This window comes from Borostomias antarcticus (genome assembly GCF_949987555.1).
Source record: "Borostomias antarcticus genome assembly, chromosome: 21".
Taxonomy (NCBI): Eukaryota; Metazoa; Chordata; class Actinopteri; order Stomiiformes; family Stomiidae; genus Borostomias; species Borostomias antarcticus.
The window spans coordinates 13,505,259-13,528,815 of NC_140254.1; the positions used below are offsets into that span (position 1 = coordinate 13,505,259).

Below are 23,557 nucleotides of genomic sequence, written 5' to 3' on the forward strand. Positions count from 1 at the left end.
TCACATAGACGACAGCAATCTGGGGGATTTGTGCCTGAGAGGTATTGTATTCGTTCATTAATAAATATTTAAAAGCCAATTAATATCTGTTGTCTGTAAGGTGGATTCCATTTACCCACTAGTCCCGTCGCTAGGGCTCAGTCTTAAGGAGGGGACGCAATAATTATTAAATAGTTTGCGATATGCTATTGTATTTGTGCTGCACTGACACATATTGTACTGAGCTCTCTCTCGTTCTCTCCCTGACCCAATAAAGTTGAAGGCGATGTTTCTGAGTGTTAAATCTTCTCATCATGGAATGTCTTTCCATTCATCATTGTACTATCCTTTTCAAAGGAAAACTGAATAAGCTGAGCCTTGTGTTGAAACATACTATGCTGACTTCACATGTCAGATGTCCTCAAAGTTAGCGGTAGATGTACTCAAAGTTAGGGCAAGGCTAGGCTTATGAGCTGTGATGTCAGCGCAGTGCACAGCTAAACTCCCAACTGAAATCGCGCGTGTGGTAACCGCTACATTGAGGTAGCTTCCTCTTTCAGCACGCAGGTGTTCTGAAAAGTTGGCCTACCTCCTCAGGATAACCTACCATCCATTATCACCTTGCATGGCAGCTGCCGCCATTGGTGTGTGAATGTGTGTGTGAATGGGTGAATGAGAGGCCATTGTAAAGCGCTTTGAGTGCCGCTAAGGTGGAAAAGCGCTATATAAGTGCAGTCCATTTACCATTTACCATTATATTATGTTTAATTCACGAGTAGCGCATCCTGTCAGGTAGGGAATGTCTATCAGAATGTCCTACCACCCATTTTATTGGGCTTAATTCATGGGTAGCGCATCCGGTCTGGTAAGAAATATCGATAGACATTTTGACATTTCCTACCTGACGGGATGTGCTACCCATGAAACACAATAATGGGTCGTAGGGCATTCTGATAGACATTTCCTTTCTGACAGAATGCGCTATAAGCACACTATAGGGCATTCTGATAGACATTCAGGTAGGAAATGTCTATCAGAATGCCCTACTACCCATTATATTGTGCTTAAACAATGGGTAGCACATCCTGCCAGAGAGGAAGTGTCTATCAGAATGCCGTATACGAGCCATTATTGTGCATAATTCATGGGTAGCGCGTCCTGTGAGGTAGGACAAGTCTGTCAACATTTCTGTCAACATTTCTATCAACATTTCCTGCCTGACACACTACCCATGAATTAAGCACAATAAAATGGATAGTTCAATGAAGCGTTATGAAGAGGAGTAAGTAAGTAAATAAGTCACATAACAGAACCCTGTCAAACAAAACACACCGTTCTCTATATTAATGTCTTCATAAGGAATATCAGGTTTTTAATTTAAAAGAAAAATACTATTTAATTAATAGAAAAATTAATACATTTTCAAACTATCGGCGCCAGTGGGGGTGGACACTAGCACTTTTGGGGGTGGGCCAGGCCACCTATAGTGACGGCTACTGTATGTCACCCACCAAAGTGACCCCGTCCTCTATGGTCCTTGTCCTGTCTAGATTCAGATTTTAATTTAGCCAAGTAAGCTTCACCGACGAGGAATTTAGGCAAGTACTGTAAGCTTGCACCTGCAAAGAATTTGCCTTTGTCTGCAGGTGTGTGGCAGAAGCGCAAGAACAAAATAGGACAGAACAGTGCAGATCTAGCAGACTAGCAGTGATAAGACAGCAAGTGTCACCGAAAGTTACCGCCATCTGCATTTAAAGGAGTAGTAAAGGGAAAATGCATGTTTAGCCCTGTTTTAAGGTTACTTATGATCGTATACAATGGTTCAGATCAAAACGTTGACAAAACTAGCACTTTTGAGAAAGTCTGATAATTGCTCTACCACCGTTTTGGTCATACAATGGATGTGGATGGACATCTTGAAAAATCATTCAAAAAACATGTTAAACTCTCGATTTCAAAGACAAGAAACTCACCTAGGTGTTAGTTGGCGTTCTGACATATAATTCGCCATAAAGTAAGATTCTAGTTCATCTGGAAAGGCTTTTTTAAATATTTAGCATAGAACTATTTAGTCGCAGCACATACGTGTGTAAACCTCCGCAAACTATTGATCTACACATCTACAACGGTCGCTTCAATACAAGTCAATGGATTTCATAAAATGATCAATAAAACCCTACAGGATTCATACTTTGAGGCGAATTTGATGTCAGAACACCAACGGACACCAATTACACCCTCGGTGAGCTTCTTGTCTTTGAAATTGAGAGTTTAACATGTTTTTGAATGATTTTTCAAGATGCCCATCCACATCCATTGTATGACCAAAACGGTGGTAGAGCAATTATCAACTTTCTCGAAAATGCTAGCTTTGTCAACGTTTTGATCTGAATCATTGTATATGATCATAAGTAACCTTAAAACAGGGCTAAACATGCATTTTCCCTTTACTATTCCTTTAACAAGACCACAGTCTCCAGAACCTTATCTAATCTACTATTGACACTCATTGATCTGTGTGTGTATGGTGTCACTCGGCGTGTGTGTATGGGCTGACAGCCTAGACTTGACTGTGTGGCGATGCGAGTTACAGAGTTCAGTGGAAAGGATGTTTGGTAAGTTAAGGTAAATTACACAGGACAGTCCCTTTCAGATGGCATTGGCAGGGGTGTGTGTATGTGTGTGTGTGTGTCATTCGCATGTAATCATGTGAAAGTAGGAATATCTTTGAACATGTGTTTTGATGCATGATGTAGGCCTATGTGTGTGTTTATGTGAGTGTGTGCGGGAAATGTGTGTGTGAGTGAAAGAGGTACAGGTACGTGTGTGTGTGTCTGTGTATGTGTGTGTATGTGTGCGTGTGTGTGTGTGCATGTGTGTGTGTGTGTGTACGTGTGTGTATGTTTGTGTGTGTGCGAGCATGTGTGTGTGTATGTATGTGTGTGTGTCTGTGTGTGTGTGTGTGTGCATGTATGTATGCGTACAGTTTGTGTGACACATAGGCCTCCACATGGCGGTCTCTCGAACCCTCCGTCACACAGCAGGGGTATTCAGAGGGTCCCTGCAGTCTGGTGTGTGTTCTGTACATGCGGTGTGTGTACACAGCTAAACCTGGAACATATGAAGCCTCATACCATCAGCCACACCGCATAGCAAATAAAGAGTTTTTTCAAACATACCTCATGAGAAACATATAGACCATCATATATATGCTTTAAGCAGCTTTGAGACCTTGATTTGCTTTCCAGCACGTGGGGAATGTTTATTAAAACCTCTGTGTAGCTTAGTTCATTATTCTCAATGATCTACTGGAGGCTAGTGTCCTATCACTATCCAATATGATGATGATAACTTGTACTTTGGCTTTAGCAATAGATTATGCTCTTAGTCACTTGTTTAGAAATGAGATGCACTTGTGAGTTCTGGTGAGTAGTAGTACACTGACTGCCCGTGAGCAATTACTGCAAGTTGCTTTGGATAAAAGTGTCTGCTAAATTACTGTAATGTAATGTAATGTGATGTAATAGTGGAACAGATTCTCAGAGCCACTGAGAATACATGTGATACACAGACATACAAAGACAGTTACTTTGTGATAACAGAATATGCCAGGCTCACCGGAAATAATTCAGTCAGAGGGAAATCCAGCATAAGAGAAAGCACATAACTAAATCAATCCTGTGATTTGATGATATCATTTAGGGAATATTGTAGACTAAATCACTGCAACGAGGTTTAGTGTTTAGACTAGAAGAATAGAATAGAAAGTTTATTCTGGCCATATACAGTAACCAGTACGGGTACATTGGAGATTTTGTCATCGCTTGTGCTTACAGTATCTTATCAGCACTAATCAGTTCCTCATTCCAGTCCTAGATGCGCAACTTTAAATACATTAAAGGTTCCCAAACTGGAAATGTAGTCTGTACTCTAGCAGTCTATCAATTTGATCCTCATCTACTTATCCCATGCAATCATGGATGACTGTGACTTTGTCTGTGATATAGGCGGTGCAATTAATAGCATTCAATTTAATGGAGAAAAAAAATCCACCACAAATAATGGACATGTGGTCAATTCAACTTCAAAATTTAAAAGGCTATTATGTTCAAGCCCTGTTGCGCGCTTGGGCGTGGCTCTATTGAAACGACAAGGGGCGGGTCCAAGCCTGGCTACTATGAATGACTCTGCTCTCGGGCTCAGTGAAGAAATTGATTGTGTAGCCTACCAAACGGACCTCTTGTAGAAGGAGATTTCTGACTTAACTTGATTTCAATTTAAAGTAATTTGTTGAGAGAACGTTTCTTTTAAAGGTTTACTGAGCAAACCGACATGGCAAAAGGGGAGGGAGCTGAACAATATTCTAACGCGAGTCTATTGAACAAGCCTGGCAGTCCAGATGCCGTTCAACTAGCCGGGAAGGTAGGCTACGTTCATTCGCTTAGAATTGTTATCTTCAATAAGTGGCAAAGTTAAGATTGTTGTTGGCTGCTTATGAGAGAAGACAACTATAGAGGAGAAACGTATTTCATGAATTGCATTGAAAAGGCGTGAAGGAACCGGCGTGCTGGCACAGGGAGACCGACGCCGCGTGGGCGTGAGTCTCGGTAGTAAGAGTGCTCGGGTATTGCGCGTGCTCCAGTTGGGGGAACACATTTGGCACGTTAACGTCACCTCTCCACAGAAAATTTTCCGAAAAATTGGATTTCCTCATTCATTTCGTCGCAAATCTTTAAAACATTGTCAATGAAATCATCAATGAATTAGTAACCAGTAACCAAATTAACGAGTTCTTTGATTTGCCCTATTTCCACCGCCTGTTCATCCATCCCCCCCCCAATAATTTCGCCTAAATCATTTTGTAACGGTAGCTAGTTTGCTGTCTAGACTAGACAAATGCATTGAAAGCGGCCACTCCGGCGTTGTGCGGTTCAGTCTGTTGGGTGTGGGTTTCTGTGTGGGAGATGAGATGCTCTGGGTCGAGCCAGAAGGGTTTCTGTGTGGGAGATGAGATGCTCTGGGTCGAGCCAGAAGGGTTTCTGTGTGGGAGATGAGATGCTCTGGGTCGAGCCAGAAGGGTTTCTGTGTGGGAGATGAGATGCTCTGGGTCGAGCCAGAAGGGTTTCTGTGTGGGAGATGAGATGCTCTGGGTCGAGCCAGAAGCGCTACGTGTCATTTAACCGGCGCCGAGTGGTCATTTTCTAAAGCTTGAATGAGCCGTTAGCAATGCTTTGATTAGATATTAAATCACTCCGTACCCATTTTCAAAAAGAAAAAAAGTTGATGTGATATTTTGTTGTGTGTAAACACTTGGCTTCACGTATATTCACCTGCTTACTAGGCTACCATTATGGTAGTTTACTAGCCTACTGTATGTGAATATGGGGCTGTATGTGAATGTGGGACTAGGACTGCAGCTTGTGACATGTGTCCTTTTCTGGATAACTGATGGGGTGGTCTTACGCAATGAGTAGTTTTGCATGTTACAGTGAAGGCTTATAAATCCGTGTGTCGAGACCGACACCTCCCTCGCTCTCTCTCTCTCTCTCTCTCTCTCTCTCTCTCTCTCTCTCTCTCTCTCTCTCTCTCATACTGTACATAGACACACACGCACGCACGCGATTCAGAGCCAGTGTGCACTTCGCTACCACACAGAAGCTCACTTCCAACCTCGCTCATCAGTCTTACTTGGCCTCTCGTCCCAGTAAGCTTGGCGAGCGGCTTGTTAGACAGGTTTTCTTGCCTCTGTGATGGGTTAGTACAGTAGGTGGGTTCCAATTTCCAAGTTTGAACCCTGTGCAATGCCACAGTTACTTAACCTGAGTGAGAAGTGAAGTTTGCTTGTCCTTCTGTTGCCTAGTCTCCTAGTCCCCTATCCACATAGAATATTTCTCTCTACCACGTCTGTGAGGGTGGCGTTTCAGACCGAGTATTTGTCACCTGAGCAAAGAATCTGTTTGGGAGTCATATTGTTAATCTCTGCGTCAATGCACAGAGTGGTATTTTGTGTACTCACCTGATGTGAGATGAATGCATAATCACCTCATTCATTCGAGGATAGACTTGCTAGAACTGGCCTGCTAAAGATTTAATAATGTATTGTCCATCTAATGTTGTGGAAAAAGTGTTTTTTTCCCCTTTTTTTTGCCAAACAGCAGACAGCAGGAATATAACAACACACGTCTGATTAGTAGAATATAACACACAACATGTCTGATTAGTAGTATATCTTTGTAACCCAGTGTTGCCCGGGCCTCATCTAGGCTGACATATTGAACAGCTTAGTACCTCACCTCTCACCTTGTAGACATCCAGAATAAAGAATAAAGGACACAGTGTGACTGCATCCACCGGCAAGTCAGGCGTCTCCCACAGGACGGCCTTGTGATTGGTCAAGGAGGGAGGGTATTAGTGTGTGCCCCTTCCCTTCCTATTGGCCAAGCAGTAGCCAGCGTTCTTTGCGGTGGGTCAAACTGGGCAAGCTGTCCCCATGAGACAAGCGGCTGTGTTGCTGTCACCCCGGGCAGGACGGGGAGTGCGTGGCACCCCTGTGAGGGGACACACTGACCCTCTGTGGGTCTTGTGTCGGTGCCCACCCCCTGGCATGAGCAGACCTGCCTGGTAGAGACTGGCAGCGCGCCATGTGGGGAAGGTCAGTGCCAGCGTTTAGGGATTTGATCGATTTAAATCCCTAAACAGTCAACACTGGCACTGTCCAGTTTCCGTTTCTCAGGGCTGCTCCCAAAAGCAAAAGCGGGTTGTGTTTTGGATTAGGTGGGTCTAGTCAGAAAGGCAGCGTAGCATAAGGCTTTGGTTCCGTTATGAGGGCGTTCCTTGGGTAAGCCTCAGAGATCTGCAACGACTGGTGCTTCTAGACTAACCTGACTGTGGTTATAGGCTAGGCCACATTTTTCCAAAACTGGGTTAATGTGGATTTAGTGAAAGACCTCATGTTAAGTCAGTGTCGGGTTATTACCCTGAGCTGGGATTTTTGGTGGTCTAGCCTATGTTGACATGGGTCACAGACTGAACAAGCTTGCCTAACAAAGCAAAGCTCTCCCAGTTGGGTTTTTAATGATATTATAGTTTCATGTACAGTATTCTTGAGGTTAACCTTATTATTGTGCCCCTTCCCCTCACTCTACTTTCTCAGCGCGAGCAGAGGAACCGTCTGTCGGTGTGGAACAAGCTGAGCTATGCCGTCGGCGGAGCGCCCTACCAGATCACCGGATGTGCTCTCGGGTTCTTCCTGCAGATCTACCTACTGGATGTGGCTCAGGTGAGTCGGTGGCCTGGTACCGTTTCTAACGGCACGCCCTCTCTCTGGAGCCTCTCAATAGATAACTAGATCCTGAAGGAGCCCCTATGGCCATAGAAGTGACCCTCAATGACCTTCAGGAAAGTGTGTCCTTCATATCGACCCTTCGGGCACAGCGCACACTGCATGGTCATTCCTGCCCCCTGTCTATGTGGAAACACACACACACACATGCACACACACAGAGGAGAGCGTCACCGCCAGTTCTTGTGAACAATGGGGCCATTGTTGTGGAAAATATGAGGTGAAAACAGTTATCCTTTTATTTTTTTTGGTCATTAACTCTGCTGGGGGAACTGTATGATTAGAGGGCTTACTGGAGCTTAGCCTGAGCAGCGCAGGGCCACGGCTGGGTGGCCATGGGGCCAGCTTTAATGGATTTTGACGTTCATCTCGTCGGGCGGCGTGTAAGTCGACAGCTTCCCAGGGTCGTCTTTGTTCAGCAGCTTACAGCGGGATCAGCAGCCACAGGCAGGGCGACAGCGTGCGGAGCCAGGACCGCCGACTGCCTCTCAGCCGATTGGTCCGCCGGGGGAGGCCGACCGTGTCATCCTTCGCTGCCGAGAAGCGGACGGGTCTGAGGCTGTTCGGCGCCGGGGAGCTCTTCAACAAACCTTTGGCCGCTTAGCTGATACCTCACAATATGTTGTTTGTTCCGTTTGTTTGTTTTTTGCAAAAGCAAAAAAAATGGGCTGATGCCGGCGTTAAAACATGATGGCCCCGTCACACCGGTCAATTCAAAGTTCACTTTCCCTCAAAAGATTGGGATAGGCGTACGGGACGCTAATTCCGCCCAGGTGCGCCGCCTCTCGGAGACAGTCAGGTGCTTCGTCTGACTGGTTCTGTGTACTGGACTCTGAGTCTGACTGGTTCTGTGTGTTCCCCTCGGCCAGCTGGACCCGTCCTACGCCTCCCTCATCCTGTTTGTGGGCCGGGCCTGGGACGCGGTGACGGACCCCACTGTGGGCTTCCTGGTCTCCCGGAGCCCCTGGACACGCTTCGGACGCATGCTGCCCTGGTAGGTCAACCTCCCCTTACGTACATCGCACACACGCATGCATACACACACACACACACACACACACACAGACACGTGTGCGCGCGCGCACACACTGGGTGGAGTGGGTGGGAATTGGGGGCAGTGTGATAGATGGATGGATGGATGGATAGATATATACACACACACACACACACTGGATATAATAGGATAATTACTACCACTAAGATTACAGATCTTTCTAAAACCAAAGTTTATCTCGTATCACTACCACTAAGATTATAAGTCTCTCCAAAACCAAGTGTTGATTCTCATTCCTTATATAGAGGCCTAACTCCTGATAAGTTAGCTAGCAGCTTTAGTGAGTCACGGCAAACCTACCTTGAATGGGAGTCATTGGGGTTACAACAGGCTTTCAACAGTATAGTTAATGCTGATGCAATTATTACTCATCAGCAATTATTACTCCACCACACACACACACACACACACACACACACACACACACACACAGGCGCCTCAACCGCCCTATAAAGATTTTTCACGGCTTCTGCCCATAAAAAGCCATGAGCATCTTAAAGGACAATGCTCGTTTTTGACAACCTGGACCTTATTTACGACATATTATAAGACGTTTGACTCACCGAGATCACTTTGGTGTAGTTCGGAGGCATGTAGAAATGTAAAATCCAGCGCGAGCCAGTATATCCATGTAATGGCGGTGGTCGGGGCACTTAGAATGCAGTTTCAAAAAATCTATTTTCTGCCGCGAAACGGTTGTTTTCATCAATCTGTCTTGATGAATCGCTAGTTGTGCTTACATAGAGCATAGGCCTGTTTTGGTTTTTCACATGCCTCTGTAATATGATCTTTAGAAACGTCTTTAGACACGAAATAGCTTCCTCACTTGCTCCAGCACGCATGAGCAACGATTGCACGCTGTGCTGGAGCAAGTGAGGAAGCTATTTTGTTTCGAAAGACGTTTCTAAAGATCATGGCATGTGAAAACCACAACAGGCCTATGCTCTATGTGTCTGAGTCAAACGTCTTATAATATGTCGTAAATAAGGTCCAGGTTGTCAAAAACTAGCATTGTCCTTTAATGGGAGGACATTTATAATAACTTCCAGGCCAAGGTTATAATAGTTTTGCTTTTTACATTAGTTTTAATTTTTATATCGTTTTAACTTTTTGTTTTCAATTTCAGTTTAGTTTTGATTAGTTTTAAAGCAGGTTTGCTAGTTTAGTTTAGTTTTTATTTTTGGAAAATGCTTAGTTTTAGTTTAGTTTTTATTAGTTTCAGTATTAGTCTTAGTTTTTTATTCTTCCTTGCTAGCCTCGTGAGACCATCCTGATCTCGTGAGCTCACGTTGTTTCACTCCGTGTGAAACAATCCATCTGGCGCACGTCAGGTTACTTATGCGCAGGGGCACAGCTAAAGAACATGGATGATAGATGTCATATCCACCCAAAATACTAGGCTTATGTATGAAATGAAAAAGACTAAAACTAAGGACATTTTCTCAATCATTTTAGTTCTTTTTAGTTAGTTTTGTAAACCCACAATACAGTTTTAGTTAGTTATCGTTTTTTTGTAAAGTCTAGTTTTTATTTTTATTTCAGTTAACTAAAATGTTTTTTCACACCTAGTTTTCGTTTTTTAGTTAGTTTTCGTTAACTATAATGACCTTGCTTCACACAGGCCACACGAGCGCACAAGCCAAACCAATAGCAGACAGAATGGCACGTGACAAAAGCAAGTGGTCAGATCCCATGGGCTTCCTGGCGTGCTCTTGTTAAATCTAGCCGAGAGCCGCTAGGAAGTCCATTTTCCACCGCAGGCCTGCATGCCTCACCCCTGTCCTCAGTATACAGTATTTGGGGGAGGGGGCTTATAAGGAACGAAAGATTCCGCTCTTATTTGTTTTGAAGTGTATCTGCGATTTGACTGGCCCTTTTCTGCGTTGTTCTTGGTCTTCTGGAGGGAATGCGAGCCAGGCTGCTAAACCCGTCTGACCTGGCCGAAAGGTGGTTAGTAGGTTATATATATGGTAAATGGCCAACACAACTGTTCACGCGTCAGAATCTAGTCCAATAGACAATGGCGTTCGCATTCTCTGCGTGCCTGGGAGTTCAAGGTCACGGCTGTAGACCCCGGCTCACCGAGCCCAACCTCCTCCACCCCCGTGACCCTCTTCAGCCTCTCAGCAGTGCCCCGTCCACTGACCAACCAAACCGGCCAAGTGCCTTCAGGCACACTCCTCTTGACCATTTCCGAAGATCTTAATTCTATTTTCATTGACTAGACGCGTGTCTGTTCAGTCAGTAGGCCGGCGTGAGCCACGCTGCCCTCCATCATGGCTGTCCTCTCTGACGCAGGGCAGCGGGGTGGCCATCATGGCTGTCCTCTCTGACGCAGGGCAGCGTGGTGGCCATCATGGCTGTCCTCTCTGACGCAGGGCAGCGTGGTGGCAGTGCTTCTCGCTACGGGGGAAGGTTACAGCCCAGAGCGCCTGGAACCTCTTGCATAACCGACCGCTCCCCTCTCTCACAGAGGTTGTGTTCACAGAGCCCCTGCCCCCTCTCCTCCCAGCAACGCGCTGCCTAGCCTGATTGGAAACCTGAGGTACCTTGTGAGTGTAGATGGAGGGGTGGGGGGGGGGTGTAGTGGTTGAGAGGGATGAATTCAGTCCTGGTGGTGACTGGGGCTAGCGAGGGGGAAAGACGGGGCTGTGTTGGGCCTGTGTGTATTTATATTTGACCTGGCGGCGTTCATGTTTCACCCTTAGTCAGTGAAGGTGACGGTCGCGGCATCGAGGCCTGCCTAAGCTGGTGGATAAGGGTACTTGGCCACTATTAAGATCACAATGATTCATGATTGAGATCTTCTCATGGCTTCTGCGGTGGCATCCATTGGAATTCTAGAGGGATTTCTCTGGTCAGGTCCCGAGGGATGGACGTTAGAATCTTCCCTCGTCTCTGTGGGCAGCGGGGGAGGGTGAAGGGCCGAGAGGGAGTGACTCCAGGCCTGCACAGGGACCCCAGCTGCTTGATCAGTTGTTCCCTTCCTTGTTTCCCTGGGGGGGCAATTACCTGGAGCGCACACCTGGATAATTGACTCCTATCCTAGTGCAGCATGAGAAACCTGGAGGTTTAGGGAATATAATAGAAAGTTTAATTGCCATATATAACCAGTACAGGTACATTGGAATTCTTGTCATTGCTTGTCCTTAAAATAGCTTATCAGCACGAATCAGTTCCTCATCCCAGTCCAGGTATGCAGCTAGACATTTTAAGGTTCCCAGACTGGAGAGAAGCACCGACGTCATTGCCTTAACAGTCGTATAAAATCGAGATGCACTTGAGGAACTTAGCAATGTGGGCCAGGCAAGATCCAGCTTGATGATCTGTTAATATCAACATCCTCAGTGTGGGTGAAACAGGAGAGGGATGGGAGGAGGAGGAGGAGAGCAAACTGGAAGAGGGCCGGCTCAGTGAGAAGAACAGACCACAGACGTTTTGGTGGTGCCTGGAGGCAGGGAGGAGGGAGGAGGGAGGGAGCGGGGAGCCAGATCTTCACAGCCGTGTTTCGAGGGGCGGGGGGGGAGGGGCGCAGAAAAGGGAAGGTGGCCCTCTATTGGTCCAGCCCACAACACACCACCAGCTACAGCGAATAGCAGGGCAGCTGTGCGACTCCCTTCACATTTTTAAAGGCTGACTGTGGAATCCGGGAGGTTACTACAGTTCAAGAGATACGCGTAGTGGTGAGAGAGAGAGAGAAGCAGTGAATGGTCCACTGTTGGCTGAGAATAGACTGAGTGAGAGAGTAGAGGATTGCATGCTCCCATTCTGTACTTTTAACATATTTCATCATACATTTTTATCTCACTAGATTGATCTGAAAACAGAAAAACAAACATTGGAACGTCAGTCTTTTTTTCCTCTTTTTTCGTGGATTAGCCTTCCAGTTCGTTCTCGTTGGTCATGTTTTTGCTTATCCTTTCTGCTACGATCCAGTTTAATTCTCAATAGGCAGACATTTTAATAAACACGAGTCCAAGAAATGACATAATGAATAGGCTGAGTAGGTATGAAGGAGTCCAGGCTTCAAGCTCCGCCCCGCCTAGGGAAGCTAGCCTGATGTATTCTGACCAAATCAAACCTGCGTGTTGGAAGTGGAACAGACGGGCAGAAACGAGCCAGCGAGAGAGCAGACGACGCCACATGCACACGTACACAAATGTGCGGGGTGTAGCACGCCTACATTTTCATACAAGCGTTTTCCTATGTGGCTATTGTAAGTATGCATAGAGAAAGTAGGTCACACCGCCACACGGTACTATCATATCCCCGCAGACGGCGTGTGAAATGTCAGAGGAAGTGAGCGCCGTTATCCCGGCTCTCTGCATCTGAGCTCGTCACTGCATGCGCCACCTTACTTGAGAAAGTGAACTTTGACCCCTGGCACTCTGCACATGGCTATTTTAGAGAGCGCAGAAATCTGAAGCCGGTCCAGGCGGTGTCTGTCATATGCCGCTGGTTAATGCAGGCGTGGGGGGGGGGGTGGGGGGGGGTGCAGAGGTCTGGCTGCAGGCTGCTTTTAAAAACGTCCACGTCAGATCGCAGCCTCTATTTGGGGACGGGCGGACTTGTCAGGCGCACAACCTTCACTTTCTGCCTCTGTTCTTTTTAAGAGCCCTCTGGCTATGGTTTCCGTCTGCCTGTTTCCGTCTGCCTGTGACATGTGTTAAACCTCCTTAAAGGGGCTCAAAATCCGATTGGACACCACTAGGGATGAGACAGTATAGCGTAAAACCGCGAACCGCGGTATAAAATGTCCAGGGTATCAGAACTGTGACATTCCCTGTGTTTACGGTATTACACAATAATGCGCTGCTGAAACTTCACATTTCAAGTTGCTTGCAACAGTTAATTTTGTAATTTAGTATAAGATTGCTATTAATAAACTGATCTTAATTACAATAGTGTGTAATTTCCATCATGTGTTGCACTGTAGTTCCTTCAAAGTAATTTTTTTTTTATGTGTTGGGGAGGTGAAATGCCGTATACCGTGAAATACCGTACACCGTACTGTGTAACTAGATACCGTACCATAATGCAAAAATCCATACCGTATCATCCCTAGACGCCACACATCAGGAACTAACAGGTCTGAAATGACCTGACGTGACCTCAGTGTGTCTAATGAACAACATGGTCCGCCATATTAGATTTGACTGTATTTATTGTACGGGCTGACATCACTGAACATGACAGCGGGGGCAGTGACCAACCTTAGAGTGATACGTGACAGCGGGGGCAGTGACCAACCTTAGAGTGATACGTGGCACAAAGCAATCAGACTAGATAAGAGGGGCAGCGCTCGACTTACCACGGTGCTGCATTCCTGGTGGCCCAACGCCACATCCCTGATCAAGCATCTGCTTTGTGTGCGAGACACACCCACATGGATTGTTGGTTCACACAATACACACACACAAACACACACACACACACACCCACGCACCAGTCTCCATGCCACTCAAACCACATGCCTCAGGGCGCCTGCAGCACCCCTACCCTCTCCTCATCACCTGATCATTTGTGGAAGTGCTTAATTGTTTTACGTTTATGACGTAGACCGGGGTTACTGTAGGGAATTCATTTTCCTAGTGTTGTCAAGATCAGTGGAGAGGAGTGAAGGCAGGAAAGGGTAGGAGGCAAGGACGGGAAGGGTAGGAGGCAAGGACGGGAAGGGTAGGAGGCAAGGATGGGAAGGGTAGGAGGCAAGGACGGGAAGGGTAGGAGGCAAGGATGGGAAGGGTAGGAGGCAAGGACGGGAACCGATTTAAACTATAGAAATGAAACACCAGAGTTATATCTCTCTTGATCAGCCTGGTTGAACTAGTATCTTAACAGCAGCACAGCAAGGCTTGTATGGTACCCTATGTTATGCTTGTATGGTACCCTATGTTATGCTTGTATGGTACCCTATGTTATGCTTGTATGGTACCCTATGTTATACGCCATGGTTTGTACCTGGTCAGTAGTTCGATGCCTGGCAGTCATCCATAACAAAGCCATGACTGTTGCATCATGTGTGTACTGGCGGGAATCACCTTCCACGTAGCATAGTGCAACTCACCGGCAGTGTTATTGCATCATCTCCTGTCCATCTGGACATCTTCTGCATCACCTGATGTTACGGCACACCGGTCACTTCCTGTATAACTAGCTACAGGACGCCCTGAAGGAAACGTCCTTTTCCTGTTTGTGTCATGACATCCATGTGCATTACACCCCCCTCCCCTGCAGTGTGGGGTGATGTTGAGGCCACGCCCCCTCACTGCTGCACTCTCGTACGACTGCAGGGTTATTCAGGGTTATTTCCGATTCTCTCTCTACAGTGAAAGTGGAACACTGTGGTCGCAGACAGGGGAGTTGATAAGTCGCTTTTTAACCGCAAGTTGGCCTTTTGGGACATGAGGAAGTGAACCTCGGGTTTTACAGAAGTTTATTTTAAGCAGCGTTTATTTTAAATCCAAGCAGCTTAGATGTGAATTGTCATTCTTACTTGAGAGGCATCTTTGAGATGACAAAGATTCGTATGATTCAAATTTGGATAGTGTCCTCATACCCCCCCCCCTCTCTCTCTCTCTCTCTCTCTCTCTCTCTCTCTCTCTCTCTCTATTGGAGCGTTTTGGTCGGGCCACAGGAAGTGATCACAGACATTCCACAGGAGTTTCTCAGCTGCTCCCATGAGTTAGATATGACATCATGGTCTGAATCCACTGTGTTTGTGTGAGAGAGAGAGAGAGAGAGAGAATGAGAATGAATGCGTGGGGGTGTACCAGGGAGAGAGCAACAGTGAGAGGGTGTGTCTCTCCAGAATGGCATGTTCTTCTTGCAGTACTGATGCACTCGCTGTGTCAATCTCTGGCTCTGCTCTGTCAGCGTGTGAGTCGTTGGCTCTGGGGCGTGTGAGTCACCTGGGGGGTGGTTATCACACCACCTCCAGCTGGCAGTGGGAACCGTGTTTGAGAGCCCAGACACTCGAGGCGGAGTCTTTGTCTTGTAAGCCGCCTCCCACGGAACGGCGTTCCTCAGCGGAGTGAAAGCTGGCACGGGGGGACCGCCGAGAGACTGCGTCCTTAGGCGGAGTGAATGAGTGAACGAATGAATGAACGAATGAATGTATGTGTGTCTAGTAAAGCGAGAGACACACACACTCACTCGCTCATAGACACACACACACACACACACACACACACACACACACACACTGTGGCGGTTGTCCTACGCTTGAGTACCACCATGTTTTCACATTCTGATGGCTCTCTCTCTCTCCCCGCTCTCTCTATACCCTCCCTCTCTCTCTCCCCCCTCTATCTTTACCCTCTCTCTCCTCTCTCCATCTCTCTCTCTCTCTCTCCCCCCTCCTTCTCTCTCCCCCCCCCCTCTCTCTCTCTCACTCCCTCTCTCCCTCACTCTCTCCCCCTGTCTCTCTCTCCCCTCTGTCTATCCCCTCGCCCTCTCCATCTCTTCAGGATCATAGGCTCCACTCCTCTTGCTGTGCTCTGCTACTTCCTCATCTGGTACGTCCCCTCGTTTGAGTCCGGCAAGGTCATCTGGTACCTGGTCTTCTATTGCCTCTTCCAGACACTACAGACGGTGAGTAACCCCCCCCCACACACACACACACTGTAGAGGTTTATGACACCGGTGCCCGATAGCCAGTGAACTGAGTTGGCACCTCATGGCTCCGCCTCCTCCTCCCCTCCCCAGTGCTTCCATGTCCCGTACTCCGCCCTCACCATGTTCATCACAGACGACCAGAAGGAGAGGGACTCGGCCACGGCGTACAGTAAGTCTCACCTGTTATAGACCTACTGTATTATAGACCTACTGTATGACAGACCTATAGACCTAGTCTACACTACTGTGGACTGACGCATCGGGTCATGACAAGTCAATATGAAATGGCGTGAGACTCATTTGTTGCTTGCCAGTCTCATCCTCCTGCTTTTCGTCTCGTCCAATCAGGGATGACCGTGGAGGTTCTGGGCACCGTGATTGGTACGGCCATCCAGGGGCAGATCGTGGGCATGGCCAACGCCCCCTGTATCAACGTCACCGTCGCCAACGCCTCTGTCTCTGACATCTCCCTGGACCACACGGTACACACACACACACACACACACAGCTCTGCTTTAAGTGTAGTCTTGGTGCGATCATGTGCTCTAACCCTGCTGTCTCTGTCCTACTGTAGAAAAACGCCTACATGATCGCCTCTGGGGTCATCTGCGCCATCTACGTTCTCTGCGCCCTCGTGCTCTTCTTTGGAGTGAAGGAGAAGAAAGGTAAGACAGGCCATCCGTCCATCCATCCATCCATCCATCCATCCATCCATCCATCCATCCATCCATCCATCCATCCATCCATCCATCCATCCATCCATCCAGCCAGCCAGCCAGCCAGCCAGCCAGCCAGCATTTAAGCCTCCTCACTGGTAGTCGAATCATTAGGCTTTCTTTAAACTTTTCCCAACCATGTTTCATTGAACAGATGAGGTATGTCATAGGGCTTTGAGACACTTCTGCAGGCCACAGCTGATTGCATCAAGTGAGCGTAGGCCTATTTCCACACCATCCCACACACACACACAAAGACACAGATAATTCACACATAGAGGAGGTGAATGTCTTTGTTTCAGGTTCATGGTAGACAGACCACAAATAGGGCTAAATGTCCAAAATGGCACACTACCCCTGTTTTTGTTGATGTGAATATTGTCACGAGACAGGCTTCTTTGTGGTAAGATTCTTGTATTTGGATGGTGTCCTCATGCCCCTCTCTCCCTCTCTCTCTCCCGCTCCCCGTCTCTGTCTCTCTCTCTCCCTCCCTCTCTCTCTCCCTCGCTCTCTCCCTCTCCCCGTCTCTCTCTCTCCCTCTCTCTCTCCCTCTCCCCGTCTGTCTCTCTCTCCCTCTCCCCATCTCTGTCTCCCTCTCTCTCTCCCTCCCTCTCTCCCTCTCTCTCTCCCGCTCCCTGTCTCTGTCTCCCTCTCTCCCTCCCTCTCTCTCTCCCTCTCCCCGTCTCTCCCTCTCCCCGTCTCTCTCTCTCTGTCTCTCTCTCCCTCTCCCCGTCTCTGTCTCTCTCTCCCTCTCCCCGTCTCTGTCTCCCTCCCTCTCTCTCTCCCTCCCTCCCTCTCTCTCTCTCCCTCTCTCCCTCCCTCTCTCTTAGAGTCGTGTCGGCCCAGGTCCGAGCCCATGTCTTTCTTCCAGGGCATAAGGCTGGTGATGGGACATGGGCCCTACGCCAAGCTGGTCATGGGATTCCTCTTCACCTCTCTGGCCTTCATGGTGAGCACACATACGCACACGCACGCACTCGCTTGAGTACCACCATGTTTTCACATTCTGATGGCTCTCTCTCTCTCTCTCTCTCTCATTCACTGACTCACTCACTCAGTTGCACGTACGTACGTACGTACGCACACACACACACACACACACACACCTCTCTCTTGGACTATTGCCATTTACAATAATAATAATAAAACCTTGGTCAGTCACTCCAAGCAACCATGAACCTTAAACATGGTGTGTGTGTGTGTGTGTGTGTGTGTGTGTGTGTGTGTTTAGGAAAGTTCTGCGTCTCCTTCACTGTGTGTGTAGTCCGTGTGTTTATTTTTGGTTTTTGGTCTAAGCTGCAGTTTGTGTTGAAGTCTCTTGCCAGTCTGCTCTCTTGGCGCCGGTCCGCTCGGTCTGAGGTGTGTGTGTGTGTGTGTGTGTGTGTGTGTGTGTGTGTGTGTGTGTGTGTATTACTGAGCCTGTCTGTATGCCTCTGCAGCTCCTGGAGGGAAACTTCGCCTTGTTCTGCTGCTACACACTGGGCTTCAGAAACGACTTCCAGAACATTCTACTAGTCATCATGGTGAGGACACACACACAAACATGCGCGTGCGCACACACACACAAAACACAGGGATTTTTGAGAGCGTTTTCCCATGGCAATGAGCGGCTTTTCTGTTGCCAGTGCGACCTTGACCGCCTCCAGACGGCATAAATCCCCTCCTCCCGAGGCCGGCCCGTAAGTCAGGGCCCGTGTCTTCTAGCTGCTCGTTAGGGTGATCTGTGGCCTGGCCTCACTGTCCAGTCTGAATGCCAGCCCGTTCCCACAGACTCACCAGCACCCCCCCGACCACCACCACCACCACGCTCCCAGCGCCAACGCTAGTGCACGGACATGAGCTATAGTCTATGGAAATCAGGTCTTTCTCTGTCTCTCTCACTGTCTCTCTCTCTGTGTGTGTCTCTCTCTCTCTCTCTCTCTCTCTCTCTCTCGGTGTCTCTGTATATGTCTGTTTCTCTCCCTCCCTCTCTATCTCTCCCTCTCTCTCTCTTTCCCTTACCCTCTCTTTCCACTTCACTTCACTGCCCTCCCCTTCTTCATCCCTTCCTCATCCTCCCTTCATCCCAACATCCAGGCTAGAACAGATGTCTTAATTAAGACCAGTTTGTCAAACTCCATTACGTTGTTACCTCAGATCCTGACCACAATGTGTCTGTGTTCGTAACGAGCAGCGGAAAGTTCTGAGTCCGGCGGGACAGTGGACCAGCTCCTCGGCTCGGTCGGAGAGTTTGGAAGGATTACGCTCGATCCTCTACGTGAAGTATGGGATTAGAGCCGCTGGCCTTCTAGGAAAGAGACTTCTGGTTTCGCTGACACTGTGAATTTAACTTTTATCAGAAGCACAGACTGGGAAACAAAGATAATTGTGGACCTGGAACTCTCTAACAGTTTCTTAGGCACACAGGTCTTTATCAGTTCTACACAGCAAAGACATTGTTACAGATGGATGGCATCTTCTTCAGAAGGGATGAGATTAGGGACTTGACCCACTTCGGTTGGAGGTTTTAGCCCTTAGCAGCAGATCCCAGCATGAGCTTGGCGTCCACGACCAGGTCCTGACCTTTTAACAGGGAAACCATCAAACTGACCTGAGAACAGTGTGTCCCGGGCCCACCCTTGTGTGAAGGTCAGGGTAGCATTTATGTTGTTGTACAATGTATTACATTAACAATGGGTAACTGGAGAGGGTTGCCAGGTTGGAGACGGGGGTGGGGGGGTCCCGGGAGTTTGGATAATGAAACCTTGTCTGGAAGATGCGTAGATGGATACTTCCATCTTCCAGACAAGGTTTCACTATCCAAACTCCAGCGTTCCCCAGCAGAGGGGGAGTTCCACCAAACGGCAACAAACAGAAGAACCTTGTCTGTTGTTCCCCACGGTTCCGTGAGTCAGGCGCGCTGTGCGTTTCACCTCTGAGAGGCGGGTCACCGCAACCCAGCAGCCACTATTTTCCTGGCTGACCGTTGCGCGGCAAATGAAGCACTTGGTCGCAGGTCCATACAGACTTGGACCGGAGACAGTGGAGGTTCTTGTTCACCCCGTGATCCAGTCCATGTGTTTTCTGGCCCAAAGTGCCACAGCAAATCTAATAATTTGTTGCCGTGACTAAACATGCTAGGGGTTCAAGGCCAGGTATTCTATGCAAACGTTTTCTGACCCTGAGAGGATGATCGAGGGGGCGGTGGTGTGTGAAGGGTTTAGTGTGACTCCCATCTGGACAAATTCTCCTAAATGGACCCAGATGAAGAGACCCAGAGAAGCACTAGTGTCCAGAACATCCAGTCCAAGCTGACTGCAGTGTGGCCTTTTGGTCTCATACGTACATATTCACGTCTGGCGTTGACTGGCGGCGCGGGAACGACCATTCAGGATGGTTGTAGTTTTCCCTTCGATTGCTGAAACATCACATCCCCCTGGATATAGGAAATGCCCAACATTCGTTCTGTGCAACACACACACACGCGCACACACACACACACACACACACACACGGTTCACTTATCTGCCGCTTACCCAGTAGCTGGAAAACTACTGCCGCTGCCATAGGTCAATATTATCTTTGCCCTCTTATGGGTCCAACTTTCCAGTTCAGAGGTAAACCTCATCCTAGTCAGACCGCCACACCCCCCAACAGGAAGCGGTCTGCCGGTATGCTCTATGAAGTACCCTGGAAAGCCGTCCTGGTGTGGCGCGATAAGGATGAAAGAGATTATACATTTCCACCTTCGTCACAACGACCCGAGCGGACGCCAGGATTTCTAGAGAACATTGTTAAAGACGCCTTATTTGGCCAAATGTTTTATAAACAACTGTTTGTTTGTTTTTTCGTTTTTTTGTTGTTCTCCCCCAGCTCTCGGCGACCCTGGCCATCCCGTTCTGGCAGTGGTTCCTGACCAAGTTCGGCAAGAAGAAGGCCGTTTACTTTGGCACCTCGGTGAGATTTCTGAACGCCACGGCGTTAGACCACTAATAGTAATCATGATGGGCCACAGCGCCACCTCCTGGACGTTCTGAGCATCTCTGGGAGGGGTGGGGGGGATCCTGTGTGTGCGTGTGTGTGATGTCTGTCTGACGTGTGTGTGTGTGTGTTTCCTCCCTGCAGTCGGTGGTCCCGTTCATGATCCTGGTGGTGTGTGTGAAGAGTAACCTGGTCGTCACCTACATCGTGTCCTTCGCCGCTGGGGTGGGAGTTGCTGCCGCCTTCCTGCTACCCTGGTGAGTAACACACGCACACACGCACGCGCACACACACACACACGCGCACCTACCTGACCCTCTGCTGCTGTCCCCGTGTCCAGGTCCATGCTCCCAGACGTGGTGGATGACTTCCAGGTGCAGAACCCCGACTCGCACGGTCACGAGGCCATCTTCTACTCCTTCTACGTCTTCTTCACCAAGTTTGCCTCTGGGGTCTCCCTGGGCATCTCCACACTCAGTCTAGAGTGAGTGTACTGAACACACACACACACACACACACCTCCGAGGTCTTCCTGGGCATCTCCACTCTGTCTAGAGTGAGTGTACTGAAGACACACACACACGTGCAAGAAGTTTTACAGTCTCCCACACACAATATCAAGGCTAAGCCTAATCTCACTTCAAAGCGCTGGCTTCCTGTACCCTCATGTGATTAGGTACAGTGTGGACGTTGTAGATGTGTGTGTGTGTGTATCACATGAGTTGTTTGAAGTGGTGATAAGATTAACATTGACCTCTAAATTTGTCTTAGTGGCTGGTGATTATGGCTCTGTGTTATTGAAGTGTCAGTAAAAGCTAGTTAAGATTTATGATTTATCTCTCTCTTCCCCTCTCTCCCTCTCTCTCTCCCTCTCTCTCTCTCTCTCTCTCTCCCTCCCTCTCTCTCTCTCTCCCTCTCTCCCTCTCTTTCTCTCTCTCTCCCTCTCTCTCTTTCCCTCCCCCTCTCCCTCTCTCTCTCTCTTTCCCTCTCTCTCTCTCTCCCTCCCTCCCTCTCTCTCTCTCTCTCTCACTCTCTCTCTCTCCCCCTCTCTCCCTCCCTCTCTCTCCCTCTCTCTCTCTGCCTGTAGTTTTGCTGGTTATCAAACCAGAGGCTGCACCCAGCCAGCAGAGGTGGATTTGACCCTGAAGGTGCTGGTCTCCGCGGCGCCCATCGCTCTGATTCTGGTCGGCCTGGTCATCTTCTACTTTTATCCAATCGACGAGGAGAGGAGGCAGGGCAACAGGAAGCTGCTGCAGGAGCAACGGTAGGGCTAGTGACAAGAGACGATGTCTGGAAGTGAAACTTCTGTGTGTGTGCGTGTGTGTGTGTGTGTGTGTGTGTGTGTGTGTGGTCCAGTCTGTTGTCTGGCTGTCGGTCTGACCTGGCGTTGTGTTCTCCTCTCACAGTGATGAAGTGGACTCAGAGACGGACTCCACAGAGATGGCCAACATCGCCTAGGAACGCCGAGGCTCACGGGCTAATAGGTCGACAGACTGCTGTTTGCAGTGGGCGGGAGAAACAGAGGCTGCTCAGCCTATCGAATCCCAGAGAACCAATCATGCTGCTCCTCCCCCTCCCCAGACTTCTGTTGCCAAGACGACGGTGATGACCCTCGCCAGTGTTAGAAGGGACAGCGTTCTCCCAACACCGTGGTGACTAGCCCACAAAGGCCTTTTTGGTTCAAGTTCTACCTTCTTTTTAGTTGGGACCAACTGTCCTGTCCAAGTCACCGTCTCTTGTTGTTGTTGTTGTTGTTTTTGTTGTTGTTCTGTGTGGGTGAAGCCCAGATCTCTGTACAGCTGTGCACTGTACTGTGTTGGGGAATAGTGGGTCATTTGAGACGAAGCCTTTGCCAATGGATGTTGCGCGCACACAAAAAAAAAACAACAACCTTGAAATGTGATGTGTTGGCATGCCAAGCCTGGTGCTTCTTACCGGAATGGAACCATTCTAGACACCCTGCCGTAGATAAACTTGAATAGCTTGTGACCTGGTATACTGCACTAAGCCCAATCAATCCCTTCACAGGGCCCTTGCATGAGAAACATGACCAGCCTTCTAGAGACCGTTCATTATGCCTTCAGTTCTGTTATTGTTGTTTTTTTTCCTTTCTTCAAAACAATCAAAGCTTATCAGCAGGCAAGACGTTCCAAACAAGCCAGTTAGTAGACAGAATGGACTGTAATGCGTTTATAGTTTTTATATGAACAATTTCAAATGTTTCCATCACGTTTATACTGATGATAGTTTTGTACAATCTGACCCTTCATCTGTGAGGCCTGCCGGTCTTCAGAACTACAGACCACCAATCTGACCCTTCATCTGTGAGGCCGGCTGGTCTTCAGAACTACAGACCACCAATCTGACCCTTCATCTGTGAGGCCTGCTGGTCTTCAGAACTACAGACCACCAATCTGACCCTTCATCTGTGAGGCCAGCCGGTCTTCAGAACGACAGACCACCAATCTGACCCTTCATCTGTGAGGCCTGCCGGTCTTCAGAACTACAGACCACCAATCACTCAGGATATGTTCTATTTTGTGACTTTTACACACCCAGGATTTAACGTTTGAGACGGTTATTTTATAACCCCAGGCTCCCATAGATGAGCTGGGAGTTCAGACCTCTTTCTCACGGTGTAGTTTTACAGTTTACTCGAACCACCTGGGTTCTCCACATCTGATTGGTTTAGCCCAGAAGACATTTGAATCTTAACCCACCCTACTGTGAATTTAGAACTACTATGTAAAAACTGTGCACCCTAGATTTGCTCTTGTGGTAAAAGACTTTTCAATCCCCCAGCATTACATGGAACCACTATACCTGTAGATTAGTAACTGTTTAACAAGCAATTTTTGCACAGTCTCTACAACCAACATCTTGGCATAGTTA

At 48.2% G+C, this 23,557-nt stretch overlaps 1 protein-coding gene across 1 annotated transcript; it reads left to right on the plus strand.

Moving 5' to 3' along the window:
- Window positions 1-4,311: 4,311 nt before the first annotated feature.
- On the plus strand, window positions 4,312-22,123 carry mfsd2ab (MFSD2 lysolipid transporter A, lysophospholipid b; the record flags this gene model as incomplete). The annotated part of the gene is made up of 14 exons (XM_084455679.1): window positions 4,312-4,401; window positions 7,133-7,258; window positions 8,191-8,315; window positions 15,842-15,965; window positions 16,080-16,158; window positions 16,338-16,471; window positions 16,564-16,654; window positions 17,536-17,654; window positions 18,145-18,228; window positions 20,558-20,641; window positions 20,810-20,922; window positions 21,006-21,149; window positions 21,753-21,929; window positions 22,072-22,123. The coding sequence occupies 14 exons, from the start codon at window positions 4,312-4,314 to the stop codon at window positions 22,121-22,123; spliced, it is 1,542 nt and encodes a 513-aa protein (XP_084311805.1).
- Between the last annotated feature and the right edge of the window lie 1,434 nt (window positions 22,124-23,557).